Consider the following 24774-nt stretch of genomic DNA (forward strand, 5'->3'; position numbering starts at 1 on the left):
GCTATCGGCAGCGTGACTGCGTTTCTGGAAATGGGCCCTCAGCCAGCCTTGGCTGGAAGCTGCGAGGGACGGGTGGCCGCAGAGGGTTGGCTGGGTGGAATCAGTGGCCAGGAAGTGGACTCTGATTTGATCTGCGGCCCTCTGGTCTCCGTTCTCCTCGCTCACGAGCTCTGTGATCTCCAGATTCTGGCGAGACCCTTTACCCAAATCCCAGCACTGCAGTGTGGAGCAAGGGGCCGACCCTGTGCCGATGCGTTCAGACTGGGGCCGGCTTCTGCCCGTATCCAGGGGGTCTTGGCTGGTACAGGCGTGTCTGGGCGGCGACAGGGCGGGGGGTTCAGGACCTGCACCAGACACGCACAAGCAAGGCTCCCGCTCACTGGAGACAAGTGACTCCTAGTCCTGGATGCACTGAGAAATATCACAGGGGATGGAGCCCAGCCGGTGGGGGAAGAGCCCTGGCCCTCACGGGGGGGGGGGGGGGGGGGGGGGGGGGGGGGGGGGGGGAAAGAAGAGGGGCAGGGGGGGAGAGCCCTGGCCCTCGGGGGGGGGGGGGGTGTCCATGGGGCACCAGGCACTCACAGGGCGTTGGCCGCGACCAGCAGGTCGTAGTTGTCGAAGAGCGGCGCCTCGGGGCCCTCGGCCAGCACCAGGTACAGCCCCTCGATGGCCAGTGTGAGCCCCAGTTTCCCGATGCTGCTGATGTGCAGGAAGACGGAGCAGGCCAGCAGGCTCAGCACAATGCTGTAGTTAAAGTACTGGGGGAGGCAGAGAGGCGTCAGGGCGCCCAGGTCCGGCCGTGCTGTAGCGGGAGCCCAGGGCGGGGGCACTCCGGGGGGCAGCCCCAGGGCCTGTGCGTCCATAACCCCAGGGTGGGAATGGTGAACGCTGGGTCTACCCCGCGGTCAGCGCCCAGGCCAGCCGCGCTCGCCCTGGCTCGTGGGGGAAACGGGATCGTCCAGAGGACACCAGAAGTCGGATCCTTTTGGCTGATGCCCAGAGCACAAGGCCAGTGGGGCCACGTCTACACTGCAAAGCCACAGGCCTAGAACCGCAGCTCCCGGCTCGGCCCCTCCCCCCGCGGGGTCCTGGGACAGCACCACTCGTGTGTGTAGATGGAATGGGCGGGGGTCAGGCTTGAGCCGGGGCTTACACTGCAGCGTCCGCACACCCTGGGAGACCCCTCTAGGGCCCAACCTCCACCCCGGACTCCCATCCTCACCCCCGTCCACCGCCCGAGGGGGCCCGCTCTGTCCCCCGCCCCGGGGAGACGTCCCTGGCACCCTGCACTTCCCCCCAGCTGTGCCCTGCACGCCATGCCCCCGGCTCACGGGGGCTCTCACCTCGGGGAAGTTGCAGGCCGGGGCGTCGCCGTCACAAGGGGGCGCGTCCGAGCCCAGCGAGTAGTTTGAGGGTGCGGAGCTGGCAGGGCCCACGGCCTCAGGCGTGACATTGAGGGTGCGGGCCGGCGCAGTCCCGCAGGGGCACATGGCTGCAGGCGAACTGCGGAGAGTCCAGAGGGGGCGATGGGGACAGCGCCGGGGTGGGGGAACCCCGGGACCTCTCCTCCCCTGGGAGGGGCAGCACCCCAGAGCCAAGGGTTGGGGTGTGTCATCTCGGACAGTGCCTGGGGTGCCCCAGCTTGGCCACTTACCGCCCCCAGACAACGAGAAGCTGTTCATGTCCCTCCATGGGGTCTCCCTAGCGCCCGCTCTGTACCATGCCCCCCCCCACACCCCCAGCTACCCCTGCATCCCCTCGTGAGGTTCCCCATCCTCCCAGCACCCACTCTGTACCATGCCCCCCCAGTTTCCCCTGCAAGGTCCCCCATCTCCCCAGCTTCCCCCCGTGAGATCCCCCATCCCCCCCAGCGCCCACTCTGTACCATGCCCCCCCCCACATCCCCAGCTTCCCCTGCATCCCCCCACAAGGTCCCCCCATCCCCCACCCCATCTCTCACTCTATACCACGCCCCCCTCTGGTGGCCCCCGCTCCCCCGCGGGGCTGTACCATGTTGACAAAGGCCGAGATGAAGACGAGGGAGGATGGTGAAGACGGCAATGAAGGTGCTGTGGGTGCGGGAGCGGACGATCTTCCGGGAGACCCGCTGCAGGGCTGCGGGGAAGAGCTGGGGTGGGGGCAAAAGAGGGCTGAGAGAGGGGTTCCGGCCTCGCACGACAGCCCCCTCCCCGGCCATCCGGCCTCGCATGACAGCCCCAATCAGTCTGGCCCGAGAGGAGCCACCTCCCCATGTGCCCTGCCCCCTACCAGGACAGGGCCCCGGCCCTCCTGCATGTCCTCCCCTCCCCCCACACCACCACCAGACAGCCTAGCACCCTAGGGAGCTCATTATGCTCACCTGGGTACAGGGAGCTGGCCTGCACGCTGACGGAGCAGAGAGTGCACACGCGTGTGCACACGCACACACACGCGCACTGAGGCAGGAGCAGGGGATGCCGACACGCACGGAGCCGATACTCACACTGATGCAGGAATAGACGGCGCAGACGAAGAGGATGTTGGCCAGGATGACGAAGATGCTGATGTAGACACCGAGCATCAGTGGGGAGCTGCGGAGAGAGGGGCAGCGTGAGCCTCTGGCCCCACGGGGCGCGGGCTGCCTGGGCTCCGTACGAGCAAGAGGGGAGGGTGGAGATGCTGCAGCCAGGCCTGCTCTGGGACCACACGGGGCGGGCGGGGGGCTGCCAGCGCTGTGGGAGGGCTGGGGGAGACTGGACTTACCGTGGGAACATCACAAACTGGATAAAGCAGATGAAGCAGAAGACGAGCAGCGTGCAGGCCACGTAGCCCCCAAAGCGATCATCCACCTTCTTGGAGTACTGTGGGGAGAGGGGGCAGGGTTACTGCTGGGGGGGGGGGGGGGGACGGGACACAGCCATGCTACCGGGGGGGGGGGGGCAGTTTGTTACCGCGGGGGGAGGGAGGGGCGTCTCTCTGAGCCCTCGGGGAGGCAGGCAGAGACGGGGAGCAAGCGCAGAGGATGGGGGATGAGCGGGGGGGACTGGGGGCCGAAGGGCAGGATGGGGGGGCGCCAGAGGCACCCCACTGTGAAGCAGGATGGGATGGAGGTGGGACAGAGGGCCCCGGTACCTTCTTCTCCAGCTCCGGCGTCTGGAAGGTCAGCAGGAATTTTTTGACGTGATCCTTGCGCAGCTGGTCGATGCTGCGGGCGTCAATGGCTCGGCCCAGGAACTCATCCACCTCGTCCTCGGGGTTCAGGGCCTCCTGCGCGCTGCGGCTGTGGGGTCACGGAAGGGGGGGTGAGCACAGCAGCCTCCCTGTCCCCCTTTGGAGCGCCCCCTGCTGCCCCCCTTCCCCCCCCCCGCCCCCCAAGCCTGCCACCCCGCTTTTGCTGCAGCTTGCAAGGCTGTGACCCCCCCCTCGGGGCACCTTCCATGCCCCAGCCCGGGGCCATCCAGGCAGGCGGTTCCTGGGCCCTGCAGTGAGGGGCCCCCCCAGGGGCTGGGCGCACTTACTTGTCTTTGCTGGTGTCCTCGATGCCCTGCAGACAGAGACAGAGGGTGTCAGGGGAGATTCAGGGTGTCACCACTCCTCCCTGCGGGGGGGGGGGGGGGGGGGGGCGCAGAAGCCTCAGGGTCCCTGCCCCCCACAGCACCAGCAGGGAGGGAGGAGCTCCTGCTCCCAGATGGGCAGGGCTGGGAAATTCCCTGCCCAGGCCCCAGCTACAGCCCCCCAGGCACTTGCACCCCCCCCACAAGATCCTTCTGACTGATCCCGCCCCCTTGCTCCCAAGCTAACGGTGCCACTCAGCAGAGTGCGCCACCGCCAGGCATTATGCTGTGTACAGGCAGGGGACAGGAGGGGAAACCGAGGCAGAGACTTGCCTGAGGCGTCACAGCAGAGCGGGGCAGAGCACCAGAGCCAGGACCCAGGAGTCTGGATCTGCATCCACAAGGCCATCATAATGCCCACGATGCAGCATCCTCTCCCCTGGGACAGCCGCATCCCCACGCCCCAGCCCGGTGCCGCCTTCCCCCAGCTCCCGGTGCTGTTCCCTGGCAGGGCATGTGGGGGGGACCCTTCGCCAGCCGACTGGAGCCCTGGTGACCTACAGCGGGGGGGGCAGCATTGCGCCCCTGAGCCTGTGCCCCACAGGAAGGGAGCTGGGCAGCACTGGGGGAGAGGGGGAGATGTGAGGCAGGAGGGATCTAGGGGCTCTGCTCCTCCCCCCTCCACAGTCCGGCTGGACCCGCAGAAGTGGCCCCGTGCGGCTCCCACACCCCATTTCCCCCACCTCCAGACACCGGCCCCATGGCTTGGCCCAGAGACGGGCTCACAGCGCAGGATGTACTGGCCCACCTGCCCCACCGCACTGCCCACCCAGGCACCACCGGGGCAGACACGTCCAGCCGTGCCATGGCAACGGGCACAGATGAGAGACTGTGCCATAGCAACCGGCTCCATGGCAACCAGCTCCAGGCTGACAGTGAGCCATTCCATGGCAACCGATGCTGGACTGCGCCATGCCGATGCACCGAACCAAAGCAACCAGCAGGGCAAACGCCGCAGACTGTGCCCTGGGGCCACGCCAGAGCCCAGCCATGCCCTAGCGCCCGGCGTCATGACAACCAAGGGCAGAATGGCAACCGTGCGAACAAGCCATTCCATAGCAGCCAACCACACATGCGCCATGAGGATGAACTGTCCCCCGTCCGTCCCCCCCGCTCCCAGCGCAGCCCCCCGGGGGGGCAGGAAGCGAGCTGGGGAAAACCAATTCAAAGTGCTGGAATGAGGGGAGAGGGGCAGGAAGGGGGGGCACATTGGCAGACAGGGGTGGGGGGAGCTCCCCTCTCCAGACAGGACTGAGTGAGCCCTGGAGGGGGCATGGAGCACCAGTGTCAGAGGGGTCAATGCATGGGGGGGCCCCACTCCCACATGCCCCCCGCCTTGGTTAGGGGAACCTCCGACATGCAGACCAACGAGACCCACCCCTCCCACAGGCCAGGCCCAGACTCCAGCTGACAGAGACCCTCTTCTTCCTTCCTTCGCCACCGGGCAGAGAAAGACCCCCCCAGTGCCGCCCCCCCCGACTCACCATCTGCCGGAAGGCCTTGGAGTCCTTGGTGCGGGAGAAGGTGCGGTCGGGCACCCAGCGTGGCACCAGCCCCTCTGTGGAGTTGGCCCGCGCCCGCTGCAGCTTGGCCAGGATGGCCTTCTCCTCCTTCTGCTCGGGGAGAGAAAGGCGCAGGGTGAGGGGCCCCACCGAGGCACCCCCCAGCACCCATTGGAGCGTCCCTCCACCCAGCACCCGCCCCGAGCACCTGCCCTACCCAGCACCCACTAGTCAGCCCCACCCCCGAACGCTCACCCCAGAGAGGCGGCCCCCCGTGCCAGGGACGCATCGCCCCCACCCCCGAGCCCGGCTCCCGACTCACGCGCTTCTGGCTGCAGCCCACGATGAGGAAGGTCTCGATGTTGTGCTCCTTGAGGTAGGCATTGCGCTCGCCCCCGTGGCCGGGCTCCACCTCGTAGTCCCCGTTCAGGTACTGCAGCGTCGCCCAAGTGATGTGGATGCGCCTGGGAGGGGGGCGGGGGGGGGGGGACAGGACGCTGAGCCCGAGAGTCATGCCCCCCCCATTCCCTGTCTAACCCGCCGCACCCCCAGCGCGAGAGTCCCCGGGACAGGGCCCCACCCTCCGGGGCAGGACAGAGCAGCTGCTTAACCCACAGCCACAGGCGGGAACTGCAAGGAGAGCGCCCCCTACTGAGACCCCTGCAGTGCAGCCTCCTAGCGCTGCCCTGGGGCCAGCGCTGACTGCTGGGGAGAGCCCCCCACCTGCCCCCTGCACCCACTAGGGAGAGCCCCCCGCCTGCCCCCTGCAGTACAGTGCCCCCTGCACCCACTGGAGAGAGCCCCCCACTGCGCCCCCGCCTGCCCCCTGCACCCGCTGGGGAGAGCCCCCCACCTGCCCCCTGCAGTACAGTGCCCCCTGCACCCGCTGGGGAGAGCCCCCCACCTGCCCCCTGCAGTACAGTGCCCCCTGCACCCGCTGGGAGAGCCCCCCTGCCTGCCCCCTGCAGTACAGTGCCCCCTGCACCCACTGGGGAGAGCCCCCCACTGCGCCCCCGCAGCACAGTGCCCCCTGCACACACTGGGGAGAGCCCCCCGCCTGCCCCTGCAGTACAGTGCCCCCTGCACCCACTGGGGAGTGCCCCCCCGCCTGCGCCCTGCAGTACAGTGCCCCCCTCCACCCACTGGGGAGAGCCCCCCCGCCTGCCCCCTGCAGTACAGTGCCCCCTGCACCCGCTGGGGAGAGCCCCCCACTGCACCCCCGCAGCACAGCTCCCCTGGCACCACAGAGGGGCCAGCGCTGACTGCTGGGGAGAGAGCTCCCTGCTGAGCAGGCGGTTTCCCGGGGGGCTCCTATCTAGGCACTGCCCCGGCCTGATCCTTCTTAGTCACGAGCCCCCCCCCGCATCCTCCACTCACCCAGCTTTGCCTCCGGCTTCCATCTGATTGGCCAAGGTCACGTCGTTGGACCAGACGTCGAACTGCCACTTGCGCAGCCCCAGCACCCCGCAGTGCACGCGCCCGCTGTGGATGCCCACCCGCATGTTCACGTTCACCCCCGTCACCTCGCGCACCAGCCTGGGGGGGCACAGAGAGCATCAGATCTGCCCACCCCCCGCAGCAGCGGGGGGCCCCAGAGCACAAGGGAGCGGGTGTGACCTGCTCGCCATGGAGAGAGCAATGGCAAGTCACGGCTGTGCCAGGCTGGCGAGACACAGATGTGTCCGGGGCAGGTGACATGAACCATCCGGCCCCTCGTGAGCAGCACGGCGGGGGGGAGGGGGGACACCTCATCCTGCCTGAGTGTGCCAGCTCTGGGCGTGACCCTGGTCTGCCACACAAGTCGGGGAGCGCTTGCGTGAGCAGAGCGAGCACCCGGAGCACGTGGCTTGGGTGTAGCGCGTACGCATCAACGGATGGAGCAGGTGCACGGTGCGTGTTGTACGTAGGGCAAGCGTGCACTGCACCAATGGCAAGTGTGCACCGTGCACTGCAGGTGCCTGTGCATCATCGGTGCGTGCCACGCACGAGGCTGGGGGCTGCGTGCAGTGCACAAGCACGTGGGTGCGACGATGTGAGCGGCTGGCCCAGGGCTTCCCCCCACAACTCACGAGATGGCTTCGATCATGTCGACCCCCATCTCCACGCAGCAGTGAGCGTGGTCTCCCCGCGCCTCGGGCAGCCCTGACACACAGTAATAGCAGTCACCGAGGATCTTGATCCGCAGACAGTGGTTCTCCTGCGAGAGGGGCAGAGGGGGGCTCATGGGGTCTGCCCAGTGACACCAGCCCACAGGCAGACCCCACCCACCAGCCTGCCCCCCTTGCCAACCACACCCAGTCAGCCCCCCAGCCTACCCCACCCCCCATGTCCCACCAGCCCCCAGCTTGCCGCCCCCCACAACACGCTCACCGAGGCCAGCTTGTCGAAGCGCGCAAACAGCTCGTTGAGCGTCATCACCAGCTCCTGGGCCGTGCACTGGGAGGCCAGGCTGGTGAAGCCCTCGATGTCTGCAAACAGGATGCTGGAGAGGAGAGGAGAGCGAGCAGAGACTCAGACACTCCCCCCGGCCTCAGCCACTCGGTCCCAAAGTGCCTGGACCTCCAACCCCCTTCCCTGTGCCCCAGACGCCCCCCAGTGCCCCGCCAGGCACCCCAATACCCACTGCCTCAGCCAAGCATCCTCCAGGGCAGGTCCCCAAGGCGGAGCTCCGCCTGCCCCACACTCCCACCCCCAGAGCCCCACAGGCCCCCCCAACCCTGCGTGTCCCTTGGGGCCCAGCTGCTCTAGCTGCCGCCAGCGGGTCCCTGTCGCAGGGGCCCAGGCCGGGCCCCAGTTACCCAGGGTGATTCTCGCGGGTGCAGAGGAGCCCCCCAGACAGGGCCCCCCAACAGTGCCTGGGGGGCCCACGCGCCCAGCTCCCCACCCCCGCACCTGACGTTGTCGTGCTTCTGGATGTAGATCTTGTGGAACATCATGTCTTCCTTCTTGGTGTTGATGTCCTCCTTCATCTCCATGGCAACGTGCTGGGGCAGCACCGACAGCAGGAGGCGCTCCTGCACCCAAACCACACCCTCCGTCACCGACACCCGCAAACCACGCCCCCCTAAACCACACCCCTCTGTGCCCCCCCAACCAGCCCCATCACCAACACCCCCAAACCAGCCCTGTCACCCCCAAACCACACCCCCTGTGTCCCCTAAACCACACCCCTCTGTGCCCCCCCAACCAGCCCCATCACCGACACCCCCAAACCAGCCCTGTCACCCCCAAACCACACCCCCTGTGTCCCCTAAACCACACCCCTCTGTGCTCCCCCAACCAGCCCCATCACCGACACCCCCAAACCAGCCCTGTCACCCCCAAACCGGACCCCTCTGTGTCCCCAAACCACACCCCCTGTTCCCCCCAAACCAGCCCCGTCACTGACACCCCCAAACCAGCCCTCTGTGCCCCCCAAACCAGGCCCATTATCCCCAAACCACACCACCTCCATACCCCCCAAACCAGCCCCATCACCCCCAAACCAGACCCCTCCAGACCCCCAAACCACCCCCATCACTGACACCCACAAACCAGCCCTCTGTACCCCCCAAACCAGGCCCATTACCCCCAAACCACACCCCCTCCATACCCCCCAAACCAGACTCCTCCGTGCCCCCAAACCAGCCCCATCACCCCCAAACCAGACCTCCATGCCCCCCAAACCAGACCCATCACTGACACCCCCCAAAATGACACGCCTGTCACTGACACCCACAAGTGAACCGGTCACCCCACCCCCAAACCACAGACCCCTTCAGTGGCCGCGGAGCAGAGTGGGACCACGCCTGGCGTGTCTGACGTACGGCCCCCCGTGAATGAACCCCACACCTCGTGATCCATTATCAGCCTCTTCCCTCGACTCCCAACCAAACCCCAGCCGGCCCCCGTTATTGACCCCCCCAGCACAGTGTGGGGGGCGGGGCTGCTGCACTGACCCAGTCCCCGCCCCGCCCCACTCACCTGCTGCCGGTTCTCCCGCTGCAGGTGCAGCCGAGCCTGGATGTAGCCGCGGGTCTCCTGGAAGGCCTGGCGCTGAGACACCTCGGCCGGGTAGTGGGTGCAGATCCCGATGATGTTGGTGCAGAGGAAGATCAGGACGTTGGCGCTGAGCTGGGGTCGAGAGGGAGAGGGGTGGGTCAGTCCCAACACCCCAACCCAGACAGCCACCCCTCCCCACCCCAGCCCCTGCAAACACATGGCCCCCGCGAACAGGACACTGCGCCCCCAACCCACCCATCAGCCGTGGGGGGGCGGGCTGGCATGGAGAGGGGGCAGGTTCTGGGGTGATCCCCAAAGATCTGGGGCTGGAGCAGTGGGGCTCAGCACCCCTTAGCGAGGCAAGATGGGGGCGGGGGCTCCCTTACATCCCCATAGTCTGAGCATCAGGGCGAGCGCCTCCCACCTTCCCTTTGCTGTGAGCTTCCTTGCAGCAGTGCCCTGTCCCGCCCTCTCCCACCCCCTGCGACAGGTGCTCGCCCCTCCAACTCGCCACTGAGACACGTCTCTCTGCCCCCCTCCAAGGCGGGGCACAGCCCAGTCCAGCAGAGCTCCACTCCCTTTGGGCTAGGGGAAGCAGAGCTGGGGGTTGGCTGGCTGCACCCCACAATCCCCACAGGGCTGCTGGGTGCCGGCCGGCTGGAGCTGGTGCATCCCCAGGACACACGGGGCTGGGGTCAGTGGTGGGATCTACAGGACCCCCATCCCCCACCCTTCTCTGCCCTGCAGACACCCCCGTCCTGTCGCCTGGCCTGAGCCCCCGCACTATTCCCAGCAGGGACAGGGCATTGGGGGCAGGGAGCTCTGAGCGAGGGCTTGCCAGGCCACTTCGGAAGCGGGAGGAAGCTGTCGGGGGGGGGGGGGACGGGGGGGAGCGGAGATGGATTTAGCAGGAGCTGCACGTTTGCCATGGTTCTCCCAGCCCCCTCCCCCCCAGGGCCCCCAGCCAGGTCTATTTATAGCCGGGCGGTGCAGGGTCAGCGCTATCGCATCCCGTCCAGATGAGCACAGCAACTTGTGCGCCAGGCCCGGCCCGGCCACGGACCGCGGCGAGGGGGGGCACCCTCAGCTCAGGGCCTGATGGGTCTAGACCACAGAACACCCCCCACCTCACACCCCGACAGCCCCCGCTCGGAGCAGCAGGACTCTGGCTCCCCCCAGTGCCGTCCCCGCCCCCCCGCCCACCGGCCAGCAGCACTTTGCTTTCGAACCCGTTGATTGGCTACATGCAGGGAATGGGGGGGGGGGAATGTAACTTTCACCCCCTTCCCCATGAACAGTTCTGGGGTTTGGGCCCCAGTCCTGGAGGGGGTCTGACCCAGCCCAAAATGGGATTTTTACCAAGGTAAAAGGATTGAGGCATTGCCTGGTACATTGGAATTTGTATCCTGCAGGGGCCCCCCCCATACATCGACAGAACCCCCCATGGTGGCTGCACGGGGCACCCGGACACAGCCCCACCCTCCACCGGGCACTCAAATCACTGTCCTGCCAGGTTCCCAGAGCGAGATGGGGGGGGGCAGCCCCCAGGGCCACCGGGCAGCTGGTCAATAGGGCCTGGGAACGCAGCTCCCTGCAGAGCAGCCAAAAATAACTGCCTTGCACGGGGCCTCCCAAGAGCCGGCCAGTGAACCCCCCCCACCACCCCGCCCCCATGTCCCTGGGACATTGGCTTCCCCAGGGCACACTGCCCCCGACACCCCGCAACACACACAACAGGACCAGCCCAGTCAGATGGGTTTTCAGACGGGCTGTCCCTGGGGGCTGCCTGGTGCCCCCCCACCCCCTCTGGCAGGGGCAGGTGAGGAGAACCGGCCCCCCCTTCCGAGGATGCCCCGAGAGGTTGAGCTGAGCCCGGCCTGCGGAGGGGTAACAGGGCTGGAGCGGGGAGGGAACCATATATTAGGGGGGGGTGATCCAAGGCCAGCACTAGGCTCCCCCCAGACACCGGAGTGACAGAGCCAGGTTGGGGGTAAACGGTTCAGGCCAGGGGACAGGGAAAACACTATGTGAGCTGGCACGTCACCCAGAACAGAACCCTGCCATCCCAACACTGCCCCCCAATACCTCCCCAATGCTGCATCCCCTGCAGCGTGACCCCCTCCGAGAACCGTGCACACTTACCTCTCCCCAGTGCTCTGTCCCCCTCACACGCTCACCCTGCTGGCACACTGCCCCCAGGACCCCTTACCCACCCACTGCCCCACGCCCACCATTCCTTCCAAGGGGAGTTCCTATTTACCGCCGTGCCCTGCATGAAGTGGGCACGTTAAAGCCACCCCCGCCCCCTCAGCCAATTCAGGGCCCTCCTTCGTCTCTCACGCCCCCCAGCTGCAGCTGCCATGTCCCACCCCAGCCCTGGCCGCATCGCAGGAGTGGCTGGTTCAGACCTGGACGGGTAGAAAGGGGGACGGGGAAAAGCCAGGAAGGAGATGTGAGAGGGGCTCCAGAGGGCCATGGGATCCTCTCGGTGAGCTGGCTGGGGGGGCGGGCACAGCTCCAGGACACCACAACGCCTGGCCATGCCCAGGCCCCCCAAGCTCCGAGCTCTGCAGAGACATGGGCTCGCTACTCCCCTCCCGCGGGATCAGCAGCACCAGCCCCTCCTGGGGAGACCGAGGGGCTATCTCCAGGGGGGTGGCCGCAGACTGGAGCTACCATTTCCAAAGGGCTCGGCGCCTCCATTCAAAATCTTTAAAGGGTCCGCAAATGAGAAGAGGGTGAACCCCCCCGCCCTACACTGCAAAAGACAAGAAAACCCACGGCCCGAGCCTGAGCCGGGAGGGTCCGGAGCCCGGCCTCCACCCCCTAGCGGGAACATCTACCCTGCTAGGGTTAGCCCCCCAGCACGAGGTGTGGACAACCCTGAAGCACAGAGCGGGGAAGGGAGTCAGGCCAGGCCACTCAGTAGCGCGGAGAACAGAACCCAGGAGTCCGGGTCCCACAGAGGGCCAGAAGACAGCTGGAGCCCTCTTCACCATGCTTCTGCCCCCCACAAGGGGCCCCGATTTCCTGCCTCGGGGACCCAGCCTTGGCAAGGGCAGCCGCTCACACCCCCCAGCTGAGCCGTGGGGCTTGGCTGCCCCTCCCCTTAGCCCAGGGCCCTTCTTCCACCCCCACGCGACCAGGCCTGAGGGATGCATGCGCCATGGCTGGAAAACCAGGGGGGGGGGCGCGGCACGAGAGGAGAGACCTGCCAAGGGTGTTTGCCTTGCCCCCACAGCCGCCTCCACCCCCTACCCTGCACCCACAGCAGCAGCGCCAAGGCACGGCCAAGGGAGTCGCCAGATTGGGGGCAGGGCAGCACCAGGAGGGCAGGGAGAGTGCCACGCCCCCTCCCCCCGGATGCTTATGGTGCACAAGCAGCGCCATGACCCTATGCACACGAGGCGCTTGAGCGAGGGGCCCTCCCCTTTGCACACACCCATGCGGGCACGAGCCATGTCATGGGCCATCCACACGTTCAACCCCACAGCGACAGGCCGGGGCTGCCCCTGCTACCGCCCGCCCGCCATGATCTCCCCCCACCCCCGGGGCAGCTCCAGCCATCCCCAGGCCTCCAGACAGGGGAGAGGGGAGGGTCTCTGCACATGGGAGCTGCCTGAGGGATTATGGGTAGCGGGGGGAGCAGCCAGTTTTGGGGATGGAGGCAGCACCAGGGCAACGCCCCAGTTCAAATCACCCTGTCTGGGCAGACGGTGTCACAGGACCCTGGCATCTGGTGAAAGCAGCCCCCACCCCCAATGCCCAGACAACAGGGGCTTGGAGTCCCGACCCCCCAGTGAGTCCAGGACAGGGGTCCGCAGCCCCCTCCCCAGCCTCTCACATGTACCACGAGTGGATCCTGTGCCCCTCTCTCCCAGCCCCCCAGAGCCTGTGATGGGGACCCTGCCCTGAGAGCTGGCTGGCTCCCAGTCACTGTCAGACCTACACACAGGCATGGTCCACCCCACCCCTCCCCGGTGCCCCCCCTGGGGCCCCCAGTCCCCCACAGAGGACGAGGCCCTGGCAGACCTGTATCCCGACCCTCACAGCCAGCTGGGGACACCGGCTGGCATCTCCCCCATGGGCCGGGCACTCAGCGAGAGGGAGACCCTGCCGCCAGGCACCCCACATCTCGTCTACACACACCCCATCCACGGCCCCATGCAGCCACGGGACCCCTCGTCAGCCTGCCCCCGGCCAGCCAGCCACCAGGCCAGAGGGGACACCCAGCGCGGTGCTCCATGTATTGATCTGACCGCTCCTCCTTCATGTCGCCCCTCACCCCCGCGGCCGACCCTCGCCCCCCCCGCCACTTTTATCATGCATTGTCCCCCCGTTAGTTGTGTTCTGGACTCTGTGGTCCCTCCTGGCTCTGGGTGGGGCCGGGGTCACTCTCCCCCCCCCCCCCCCCCCCCGGGACTGAAACTCACCCTCACCCCAACATCCTGTCCCCTCTGCCCTCGAGGGCCTCATGCCCCACTCCCATCCTCCCACAGACAGTCTCCTCCCAGCCCCCACAATAGAAGGCTTTGTCCAGCATGCACCCCCCGCCCTCCCAAGAAAACCCCCGGCCCACAATAGAAGGCTTTGTGTACCTCCCCCCACCCCCAGAGATGAGACACAAGGGATGGTCCGATTCAGCCCCCACCCCAGGGGAAGGGGGCAGCAGGAGGTGGAGCTCAAGGGTGGCAAAGGGGGACATGCATTGGTGCTTAAGTGTGTGTGTGTGGGGGGGGGGAAATGGGGCAGGAGGCGGCATTTGACTGCAGGGAATTAAACTGAAATATAGAATTAAAATTTACACATAAAAGATTTTCAAAATGCTACGGCCTGTGAAACTCCCCACCACATGATGTGAGCAGCATCGAGAGGACAATTCGCCAACTCAGCTGGGCAGGGCAGCCTCAAGGACCACGTGCCCTGGGGCCACACCGAACCCCCCCCCCCGACAGATTCCTTGTCCCCAACACCCCCGGGAGGGGTGCTGAGGGGAGAAACTTCCCTGGGGATTACAAATGAGGGAAGGGGCACGTTCATCAGACTGTGGTTGGGGACAGGGCGGCCCCCCCAGCTCCCCCACACAGAGGACAAACAGGGCCCCCCCCCCCCACGCTCTGCTGCCCACTGAGAAGGTGACATGGAGCGTAGGGAGATGGGGTCTAAGTGGAGCATGTGGGGCAGGGGGACAACCCCATTCCAGGGGCCCCCTGGGGGGCCGTGCCAGCCACACTGAGGGTCCCATCCTTCCCAAGGGGGTGCTAATGGGGCAATGGAACAGGGCCCTGGGGGTCCAGAGGGGCTGGGGGAGGAGGGGTCCTGGCTGTGTCTCCTCAGCTCTGGCCACAGGCCTCCTCCGGGCCCCATATTTACATGACCCCCCCACGGTCCCTCCCCTCACCCCCGGCAGGGGCGCTGCATCACTCGCTAGAAACATGTGGTTCTAATCAGGAGCTGCTTCCCCCCCCACCCCAGCGCCGTGCTGCCATGGAAACCACCTGCCGAATGGGAGCGTGGGAGCCGCATCCCCCCCAGAGAGCAGGGGCCCAGCCCTCAGGGAGGGGGCACTGCAGCACTCACCCCCAGCCCCCCAGGATCAGACCCCCCCACCCCATTGGCAGCCCCTGGGTGGGTGGTGGCATGGCCAGATCCTCCCTCCCCCACACACACCCCTGGCTGCTAGCCCCAGGCCCTGACTCCCACGGCTCCCCTCCCCCTCCCTCCGGGGGGGTCCATGCATGTGGGGGCCTGGCAGCAAGGAGAACTGCCCTCGCCCCCCCCCCCCACACCTCAGCCCAGCCCCACAGGGGCCTTGTAGGGAGACACGGGGGGGCAGCCTGCCCGGGAGGGGTTGGTGGAGGCCGGGCACCAGGCCCCCAGTCAGAGGGGAGCGGGGCTGGACTCACACCAGCGCCACTGGGGAGAGAAGCCAGTGCTGGACCCCGCCGGCCCCCCCAGAGCCGGAGCACAGAGAGGCAGGCGGGAAGCAGGGCCCTTCTAGGTTCATCATTCCCCCAAGACAAAACACCCCTTCCCCACCCAGCCCCACACCTAGCTGCCCATTGTCCTGTATCCAGCTGACCCGGATGCAGGCCTGGTTCAGGGGCCAGGCCAGTCCCACGAGTGTCGGGACGTTCCCCCCACCACGTACACACAAACCCACTGCTGGGCACACCCTCAGACCACACGTGGGGGGCAGCTGCCCCCCAACCCCACACATTCCCTCCTTGAGCCCAGCAGGGCAACACCCCGCAGCCCCCCAAAGGAAGCCCTGCCTCCCACTGTCCACCCCCAGAGCCCCCATACCTGCTTCCAGAGGAAGGGGTCGCTGGCGTTGAGGTGCCAGGTGATGAGCAGGTGCAGGGCAGAGAGCAGGGCGCCCGCCCCCACGGCGGCCCGCATGCGGACGGGCAACAGGGTGTAGGTGATGTAGATGAAGAAGACGCTCCACCAGACGCCCTCGGAGGCGCTGCGCGGCGAGGCCATGAGGGTGCCCAGGGCCTGCACCCCGCCCAGCGCGGCCAGCACCAGGTAGCTCACCACCCACATGGAGTCCTGGGGGAAGGCACTACGGCTGCACAGTACCATGAGTGCCAGGAAGAGGGCGGTGGCCACGGCCAGCGCGGCGGCGTAGGGCACCCGGGGGGTGCCGGGCACGCAGTGGAAGAGCAGCATCACGCCGCACACCAGCACCAGCACCCCCATCAGCACCGTCAGGCTGCTCTGGTTCATCTGGAAGAAGTAGCGCTGGTAGAGCCGCTCCAGCTTGGCCGACTGGAAGCGCTTGGAGCGGAAAACCTGCAGGAGGCGCTGCCAGCACTCGCCCGCCGACAGCCGCTCCCCGGGCCTGGCCACCCCCTCTGCCACCACCTTCGGCCCCTTGGCCTCGCCGTCCTCAAAGCCCAAGTCCACCGACTTCAGCCCCAGGTCGCCAGCGCCCCCAGCCAGGCCCTTCTTGCTGTAGTGGTCCTCCTGCCAGGAGCAGGTCAGGCCCAGGCCGGCCCGCGGGTGGGTGCCCCGCTCCAGCTCGGGGTCCTGCAGGCAGCTCATGTACCGCGGGCTGCAGAGCGAGGAGCGCGGGCGCTGCCCCTTCTTCCCGTTGCGCTCCCCCCATGCCGTCTTCCGCTCGTCCACCTTGGGCACCAGGATGCCGCTAAACCATGACATGCTGCAGGCACCAAGGAGAGGGGGGCATTAGCACCCAGGGGCCAGAGCACATGGGGGGGACATCAATGCCAAGGGGACACCCGGGGGTACCGGTGCCCAGGGGCATGGAACGGCCAGGAGGCAGGGGTGGGGGGCATCAGTGCTGAGGGGGCACAGGAGGTGCCAGCACTGAGCATATGGCAGAGGTGGGCACCCAGGGGTTGGGGGGGACAAGCAGGAGGCAGGGGGGTATCAATATGAGGCTGCAGTACGGGGCGCCCGGCCGGTGGGGGGTGTTGCTTGGAGACTCCAGCCCGAGGGTCCACAAGGGGGACAAGCTGCATGTGGGGGGTGCCGTGAGACCCCCAGGAAGACCCTTGGCTGGCACGGGGGGTGTGTGTGTCTGTACATGCCCTGCTTCCTCCCATCCCCAATTCCAACTCACAGTGTGGGGACAGGATCCCCCCAAATTAATCTCCCAGGATAACTCACCTGGGTGGCTGCTCTGTGCCAGGAGCACTGAGCTGGCACGGGACGAGCCGGCATTTAACCCAACAAGTCGGCAGGAGGGCAGTGCCCTGGCTCCACCTCACGTCCAGCTGGGCATGGGGCGGGCACGGGGCAGGCTGGGCCAGGCACCTGAAAGCAGAGGAGGTGGGAGAGGGTATCAGGTAAGCTCAGTATCCCAGCCACTCCCCGTGTGCCAACCTTACCCCCCTGGAACAAACAGCCACCAGCAGAGACAGATAGACACGGCCCCACCATCACCCAGGCCATCTATCCCCGACTGTCCAGCCCCTGGCCAGACACCCAGCCCAGGGCTGGGACATAGCCCAGCGATCCCCACAGCTCAGCGCCGGGGGGTCCCAAGGCAGCCAAGGGGATGCAACACACACACACACACACACACACACACACTGCAGCAGCATCAGTCACACGTAGGATAGCTGTTCACTCTCCCCTCTGAACTCCTGTGCGGGTGTTAAACGGCCCCTGTGCCCCAGCCCAGAGGCAGCTGCATCTCAGCACTGGGCAAGGGGCCCTTGTGGGTAACTCCCTGGAATCCTTCCTCCCACTCCAGCACTTCACCGTGGGGGAGAGATCAGGCGGCGTGAGATCTGGCTCCAGCCCCACAGAGGATCCTGCTCAGAGTTTGACCATGTCAGGGCTGCCCCAGTGTTTTAAACTGACCATGCACCCCAGCCCTGGGCTCCCCACTCCCAGCCCCGCCGGTGCCCCCCAGTCCTGACCCACAGCCCCCTGCTAGCCCAGCCCCAGCCCTGACCCGCAGCCCCCGGCAATCCCAGCCCCGGGCTCCCCACTCCCAGTCCCGGGCTCCCCACTCCCAGCCCCGCCCGTGCCCCTCATTCCCACCCTGCCCCTGCAATCCCAGCCCTGGGCTCCCCACTCCCAGCCCCACTGATGTCCCTCACTCCTGACCCGCAGCCCCCTGCTAGCCCAGCCCTGAACTTCTGCTCACGATTCCCAGGGCTGTTAGGGACTTGCCCTCCATGTGACAGAGCCACCAGAGCCCTTTATTGTGGCCCCAGGGCCCCTCCCCCAGCCCAGCCTGAGTAATTCAATATGCAACAAAACTCGAATAATCTTCTGCTTTCAAACTCTATTTGTCTTGAATGGCGGCCAAGCCCGCGCTCCGTTTAGATCCAGCCTCTTCGGAGAGTTATTCCGTCTCCTCCTACACGGCCCTTATCTACATCCCGGGAGCCAGCACCAGCGCCATGACATCACTCCCCGTTCCCGCAGCCGGGGACACGGCACAACCCTCCCCAGGGAACGGCTCCCTGCCCCCCAAACCCTCTTCCAGCCAGGGACCTCGGAGCATCTTGCAGAGCTCCTTCACCCACCACCAAGATGCAGCCACCTCTGGGCTGAGAAGTGGCAGCTGATTAACAGCCCTACAACACCGCAGGACAGGAAGTGGGCGACAACCCACAGGGGGGTTTTAGGAAAGCAGAGTAGCTTGGCGCTGGAGTCTGGCCAGGGCACTGGGGGTTAGAACCCCGACTCCCAGGCAGGATCCGCCGGTGGCCACTCACAGTCAGGTCAGGACCTTGGTTCTCCGCCCCAGCCCACAGTCACCACCTTCCTCAGCGCAGGGCCCGGCAGCACGGGGGTCTGCGTCGCCCGCTGAGCCACCTGCAGCGCCGCAGGGGTCCCCAGGGGCAGGGGTCCCCCAGCCTGCACCCACTTAGCCCAGGACAGCTGGAGATGAAGGGCAGAACTGAAACCAGCCCTGCTGGGAGGTGTGAGGGGCGGTGCTGGGGTGTCCCGATGCTATTCGGGGTGTCTGTCTTATACAGGCACCTAGGGCACCCCCCGTCACCCCAACCCCGACACACAAACAGGCTGGCCCAGCCGGGCTCCTCTCCACAGGCCCCGGGGCCACCAGCCCCATGGCGGGGGGAGCGGCCCGTTTCCCCCCAGATTAACCCCGGGGCCCGGCTGCAGGGCTCCTGCGAGCTTCCCGGGGGCGCGGATACCCCCGTCCCGCCGGCGGTCCCGGGAGAGTCTCTCCAACCCAGCCCGCTCTGCAGGTGTCCCCCGCCGGGCTCCGCGCCAGGGCCCCACCAGCGCCCCCCTCTCCCGACAGCGCGGCCCGCGCCCCCCCCTGCGGCGCCCGGCCCCGGGGAGCCCCTCGCCCGGCCCCGGCCCAAGGCACCGGCCCCCCGCCGCTCACCTCCAGTCCTGCGCCGCCGCCTGTCCCCGGCCGATCCCGGCCCCGCGGGCTGCTCCCGGCCCCGGCTAGTCGCTGGCCGAGCCTCGCTCCATGGCGCTGCTGGGCTGGGCCGGGCCGGCCGAGCCCTCCCGTCGCTGTCCGGGGTAAACGCCCTCTAGCCCGGATCCACAAGCTCGCTCCGCTCCGCTCCCGGCGCTCGGTGCGCTCCGCGCGGGGCTCGCCAGCCAGGCGGCCTTAAAGGCGCAGGGGCCCTTTCGCCTCCCCCCCCCCTCCGGCGCGATGGGATGCGGGGGCCGCGGAATATTTCACTGGGGGAAGGCGCGCACACACACACACACACAGGCTGCAACACACACGTGTACACACAGCAACACACACACGTGTACACAAAGCCAGCAACACACACGTGTACACACACACAGTCAGCAACACACACATATACACACACACACCGAGGCAGCAACACACACGTACACACAGCCAGCAACACACACACATATATACACACACACACCCCAAGCCAGCAACACACGTGTACACACAGCCAGCAACACACACGTGTACACACACACAGTCAGCAACACACACATATACACACACACACCGAGGCAGCAACACACGCGTACACACAGCCAGCAACACACACATATATACACACATACACACCGAGCCAGCAACACACGTGTACACACACACACAGAGCCCACACCGTGTGTACCAACAAACACACGGAGGAGCAGAGATGCCAAAGGCAAGATCAGCTCTCCCAGTTTGCACTGGAGCCAGGACTGGTGTGTGCTGGTGCCCAAAGCACCTGCTGCCCTGCGGGGTCCTTGGGGCGCCGTGTTAGATGCATAACCCCCATGCCCCCAACCCAGAGCCCTCTGGTATATCTATTAATGGGAGAACCCCAATAACCCCCCATGCCCACAACCCAGCAGATCCTTGTCATATACATTGTCAGCATCCAACCCACCGATGGGCCCCTGCCCCAAACAGGGGAGCTCTAGGACACTCCCCGTTCCCCAGTGAACGCACCCCTGGAATATCCATGGAGCAAGGCCTCACCTTGTTCCCCTGGCCTGGGGGCTGCCTTTGGGGAATGCCAGGGGGAGGGTGCCCTAGTTCTGGGGCAGTGCCCACTCCCTGTCCTGGCTCCCCAGTGTAGCTCTGTTATTTATTAACTGGGTCCTAGGCATGCAGGTCAGAGGGAAACCGACCCAGTTCTGCTCCCCTGCACCGCTCCGGATCTGCCCCGGCATTAATGAGGCCTGCACGCAGCATCCTGGCTCTAGCGCCTGAATCCAGCCCAGATCCTCGGGGGAGACAGGCTTAATGATTAATTACCGACGAATTCCGGCAGCTCCTGGGTGCCAGGAGGTCTCCGCCGTGCTGTGCCGTGCCGCTCTGGAGATTGGCACCACTTTCTAGGGCACAGCCCATCTCAGTGCCTCGCCATCCCCCGCCCTGCAGATTGGCTTTGCCACAGATAATGCTCTGAAAATCTTCTTACACGCACTTCTTCCAGCTGCCAGGCTGCTCCGGGAGCGATTCCCCGGAGCCAGGGCCTTTGGGCTCACATGGGCGGCATTATTTATTTATTTATGTCTTTCTTTCCCTTCCTTCCTAAACTCCCATTGCATCAGATTCTGGTGCATGGGATCTGGGCAGGGGAATCACGTGGGTGACATTAACCCTTTCAGGACCCCGACGGGAAAATGAAAAACCAATGGGCTTCCCCACGAGACAACAGGAAACAGAACCCAGGAGTCCGGGCTCCATGGCCTATGTTCTAACCCACTAGACCCCCTACCCTGCCAGGCTTGGAATTCTGTGTGTGTGCCCTGCCACCATTAACAATCCTGTGGCACCTTTTGCAAAGGAGACATGCTTGGCCGGGTGTCCTGGGCAAACACAGCACCCTTCGTTCCAATTACCCCCGGAATGCTCTCCCACTCCCTGATGGAAGCTGTTGCTGGGTGCTGTTAAAAGCTGCTGTGACCCTGCCTAGAAGAGGCTGCATTTCAACTGCAGGTGAGGCAATTCCTGCACATAGCTCAGCTATCAGCTCCTTACCTTTGTAAAGCTCTCTGGGATTAATTATTACAATGGTATTTTCATTGCCAGGTTCCAGAGCAGTGATAAGCTAACACATCTCCAAGAACCCAACACTTATTAACTAAGCTTCCCCCGCACCAGGAGGTGGATACAACCATTCCCATTGTAGAGGGGGAAACTGAGGCAGGCAACGGTGCCGTGACTTGCCCAAGGTGCAGTAAAAAAAAAAAATCACCAACAAAACGAAACAGAAAATCAGGAGACAGGTCCAATGGCAACCCCTCCCCCCATGGATCAGATCCCTCCGACTGATTAGACAGTTACAGTCACGGCAGCATCCAGACCCTACCCCAGGGCAGGGGTCCGTGCCGGGGAGGTGACTCCGGATTTACTCCGGGGCAACTGAGCTCAGAATCCAGCCCGGAGCCCGTTGCAGTCAGTGGGTGACTCCAGATTTCCTGGCTCTGGCCCGATTTACATTACAGTCATCTGGGAACGGTTCAGATGCAAACCTGCGCTATGCCCGGTTAGCTCTGAAATCCACCCGGCTCAGTGCGGCCAAGACGCCCAGGTCCAAACCGACCTGCGCCCCGCGGGATCCCGTCCGGGATCGGAATCACACAGCGTGAGCTGAAAGCCCGCTGCAAACACCCTCACATTACAGACAGGGAAACTAAGGCACGGAGCACCCCCTGCCAGGAGAGCCCCGCCCCCCAGCCAGCCCTCCTGCCCCGCTCCCCACAGCACCCCCTGTGGGAGAGGCCGGGGATGGACTAGCCGGGCCTTTCTGCCGCCTGGTTTCAGACCTTTCAGAGCTGGGTCAGCCCCAGTCGGGGCCTCCCCAGACGCCCACCCCCATATGCCACCGCCCCCCACCCCGCCCAGCCCCCTGGGCACCAAGAATAGCACTTAGGTTATCAGCACCCAACTTCCATTGGGCTTCCCATCGCCTAGCAACAGACCTGTCACCGGCTCTGCCTTGGATTTGATTGATCCAAATTATGCTGTAAACAAAGTTGCCATGGCAACCCCTGGAAGGGGGGTGAAAGTTCACAGGCAAAAAAATACAATGTTCCAGGATGTGATGCGGGGAGGGGCTACAGCCAGCACCAGCGGGCGCTGGACGGGAGACGGGGTCTTCAGCATGTCCTCCAAGGCTCCTTCAGGGAGGGAAGTGGGGTCTAGTGGTCAAATCAGGCCGCCGGGAGCCCGGATGCCTGGGTTCTATTCCCTGCCTTGCTGTTCAACCGTAGACAAGTCACTTCATGCCCTCTATGTGCCTCAGTTTCCCCAGCTGTGAAATGGGAATCGCACGACTGACTCCCCGTGCGCGGGCTTTGGGACACAAGCAGCCTGGGACAGCAGCTGCCCCTCCCAGAGGGAACTGCCAGCGCCCCGAGCGTGTCGCACTGCCCCCTCTGCCTGCAAGCGGGGGAATAGTGTGTGTGTTTGCACACGTGCACGACTGTGTGTGACCGTGTGCGTGGGTGACTTGTGTGTTTCCAAGTAGCGGCCGGAGCCCGGAGTTCCCCAGAGCTGGGCCCCCTCCCCTGGGAGGGCTGCTGGGCCCAGCGGCTGAGGGAGCTCCCATTGGACGTCTGGCTCTAAGGAGTGGCCCCGAGCCGCAGCGCTGGGCAGACCCAACGGGGGCCTGGCTGCGCCGGGGGCCCTGGCAGCGGGGGGGCGGGGGTGGGTGCATGCCAGGCAGAGAGGGTTGCCTTGCACTGGCCCAGCTGCGGCAGGGTCTGACAGCTGATTTCAAATCTTCCTGCGCCCTCTGGTGGCGTCTCCCAGCTGCAAGGCCGGGACCGGTCGGGTTAGGGGTGCCCCTTTGAGGGACAAGCACTGGGACCCCCAGGATGACGGGGAGCCCCTGGAATGGGGCAGCCGGCAGCGTGCGCTGAGCATCCCGACGGCGTTCCTAGAACAGCGAAGGGGTGATCCTAGGCGAAGCCCAGCGCCGGGGTGACCCAGCCCAGCCTCGGCTCGCCAGCGCAGCCCCCCGAGACCGGCCCAGTGGCTCCTGTCTCAGGGCGGCTGTAACAGCAGGTGGGGAAAAGGGGGGGAGGGCACTGCCAGCCCTGAGGGGCTCCCCTGGGGTGTCACAAAGAACACATGGGCTCTGCAGGTATGTGCATGCGAATAAACCCCATGGTACACATGCAAACACACACACCCCATGAACACACACGCCTGCACAAGTCTATACAAAAGCAAAGAATCCCTGCCTTGCACACTCACGCAGGTACACTCCTGTGTGTGTGACACATGACCACACAACATGGCCATGCACACACACACACACCCTTCCTTCCCCTCCTCAGTCCCTCCTAGCAGCTCTTCTCCACCAATGCCCTGGCATCATGTGACCCTTTGCTTTACCCAATTGCTCATTCCAAGAGACCTTCCCCCTCCACTCCTCTGCCCCATGCCTGCCCCGGTGATTCTGCTCTGCCTTCAGGGGCTTCACTCCCCGATGGCTCAGTATCCCCCAGCCACGTCCACAGCCAGGGGGACCAGCCCGGGCAGAGCAGGGGGCTCTCTGCACAAGAAGGATGCGGGGGTGGGGGGTGAACGAACAAATGGACGTGTCCCCCGAAAGGCTCAGCACAGTCTGGCCAGCTCCTTGGCTGGTCCCCGGCCCCTGCCCGCCCCCTGCCCAGCTCTCGCCCCCACACCTAACTGGAAACAGGCGCCTTCGCCCGGCTGGGCCCAAGTGGTTCTGGGAGCCCAGCAGAGGCCAGAAGCTACCACCTGCCAGCCAGGGCCCAGCTCAGGGTCCCTCCATCCAGGGATCCCCCCGCCCGGCCCGCCAGGGCCCAGCTCAGGGGTCCCCCCATCCAGGGGTCCCCCCGCCCAGCCTGCCAGGGCCCAGCTCAGGGTCCCCCCATCCAGGGGTCCCCCCGCCCGGCCCGCCAGGGCCCAGCTGAGGGGTCCCTGGGCTGGCTGGGGGAGGGCACAGCTGCGACCCCACGGGGATGGGCAGGGGGCAAGCCCCTGGGTCCCGAGAAGGGGAGGGGCAGCGACAGACGGGAAAAGCCCCAGCGAGCCGCTGTGATGCCGAGCGGGAGGCAGAGCCAGTGACCCCGGCGCGCCGCCCTCCCCTTCCCCCGCCACCGCGGGCCAGGGCCCGGTCGCTGCCCGGTGCCGCGGAGATGTCGAGCCCGGGCGAGCCTGCAGCAGCCACCTCCCCCGCGGCCTTTCAGATGAGCAGAGCCCCCCGCCCCCGGGGCATTTAACTCTCTGAAGCCCGGGCTGCAGGCTGGGGGCCGGGGGGACACAGAGTGTCTCGCCCCTCCACCCTGTGCCTCCTGCACCCCCCTCTGGGGCACGTCCCACCGGCCACTCGGTCCTTGGCTGGGCCCAGGAGAGGGGGGGCCAGGCATGGAGTCTGGCCGTGTCCCCGAGGGAGTTTCTGCTGCAGGGCTCTGGCTGTCTTGGGGGCTCCAGGAATGGGACATGCCCCCACCCCCCCCTGGCCGGGCGGCTCCATCTCTGACCGGCCCCAGGATGGGGGGCCCTGGCAGTCCTGGGGTGGGGTCAGGAACGGGCCATGTCCTGGCCAGCTGCCTCGCACGGGCACTCCCCCCAGCAGGCCAGAGCTGGCGCTGGGCACGTCCCGTGGGCACAGCAGAGGGGACGGGGCTGCTGGAAGCCAGGCACGGACAGGCAGGCCCCTGGCACAGACACCAGCCCCAGCGCAGGGGTGAGCAGCAGCGGCCGCCCCCTGCCCACTCAGCGGAGGGGCCGCAGGGCCAAGGCTGGGGGGGGGGCGCAGGGTGGCCAGCGCTGCTCC

At 66.2% G+C, this 24774-nt stretch overlaps 1 protein-coding gene across 1 annotated transcript; it reads right to left on the minus strand.

Annotated features, from left to right (window-relative positions):
* Nucleotides 1-635: 635 nt before the first annotated feature.
* ADCY6 (adenylate cyclase 6) lies at nt 636-19225 on the minus strand. Its single transcript, XM_054013215.1, has 17 exons — nt 18921-19225; nt 16715-16861; nt 15383-16244; nt 9059-9208; nt 7988-8109; nt 7466-7577; nt 7165-7292; nt 6473-6631; nt 5418-5559; nt 5078-5206; nt 3498-3523; nt 3112-3259; nt 2743-2840; nt 2483-2570; nt 2011-2128; nt 1344-1503; nt 636-758 (listed from the first exon to the last, which is right to left on the minus strand). Exons 3-17 carry the CDS (start codon nt 16241-16243, stop codon nt 734-736), a joined length of 2466 nt encoding a protein of 821 aa, XP_053869190.1. The 5' UTR covers nt 16244; nt 16715-16861; nt 18921-19225; the 3' UTR covers nt 636-733.
* Between the last annotated feature and the right edge of the window lie 5549 nt (nt 19226-24774).

This window comes from Malaclemys terrapin, chromosome 23, assembly GCF_027887155.1.
Source record: "Malaclemys terrapin pileata isolate rMalTer1 chromosome 23, rMalTer1.hap1, whole genome shotgun sequence".
Taxonomy (NCBI): Eukaryota; Metazoa; Chordata; order Testudines; family Emydidae; genus Malaclemys; species Malaclemys terrapin.

Excerpts from the sequence above, each read along its gene's own strand:
- ADCY6 (XM_054013215.1), bottom strand. The coding sequence starts at position 16,243 with ATGTCATGGTTTAGCGGCATCCTGGTGCCCAAGGTGGACGAGCGGAAG. Across the intron at positions 6,632-7,164 it reads GACATGATCGAAGCCATCTC|GCTGGTGCGCGAGGTGACGG; the intron begins GTGAGTTGTGGG and ends GTGCCCCCCCAG. Across the intron at positions 5,560-6,472 it reads GAAGCCGGAGGCAAAGCTGG|GCGCATCCACATCACTTGGG; the intron begins GTGAGTGGAGGA and ends CCCCCCTCCCAG.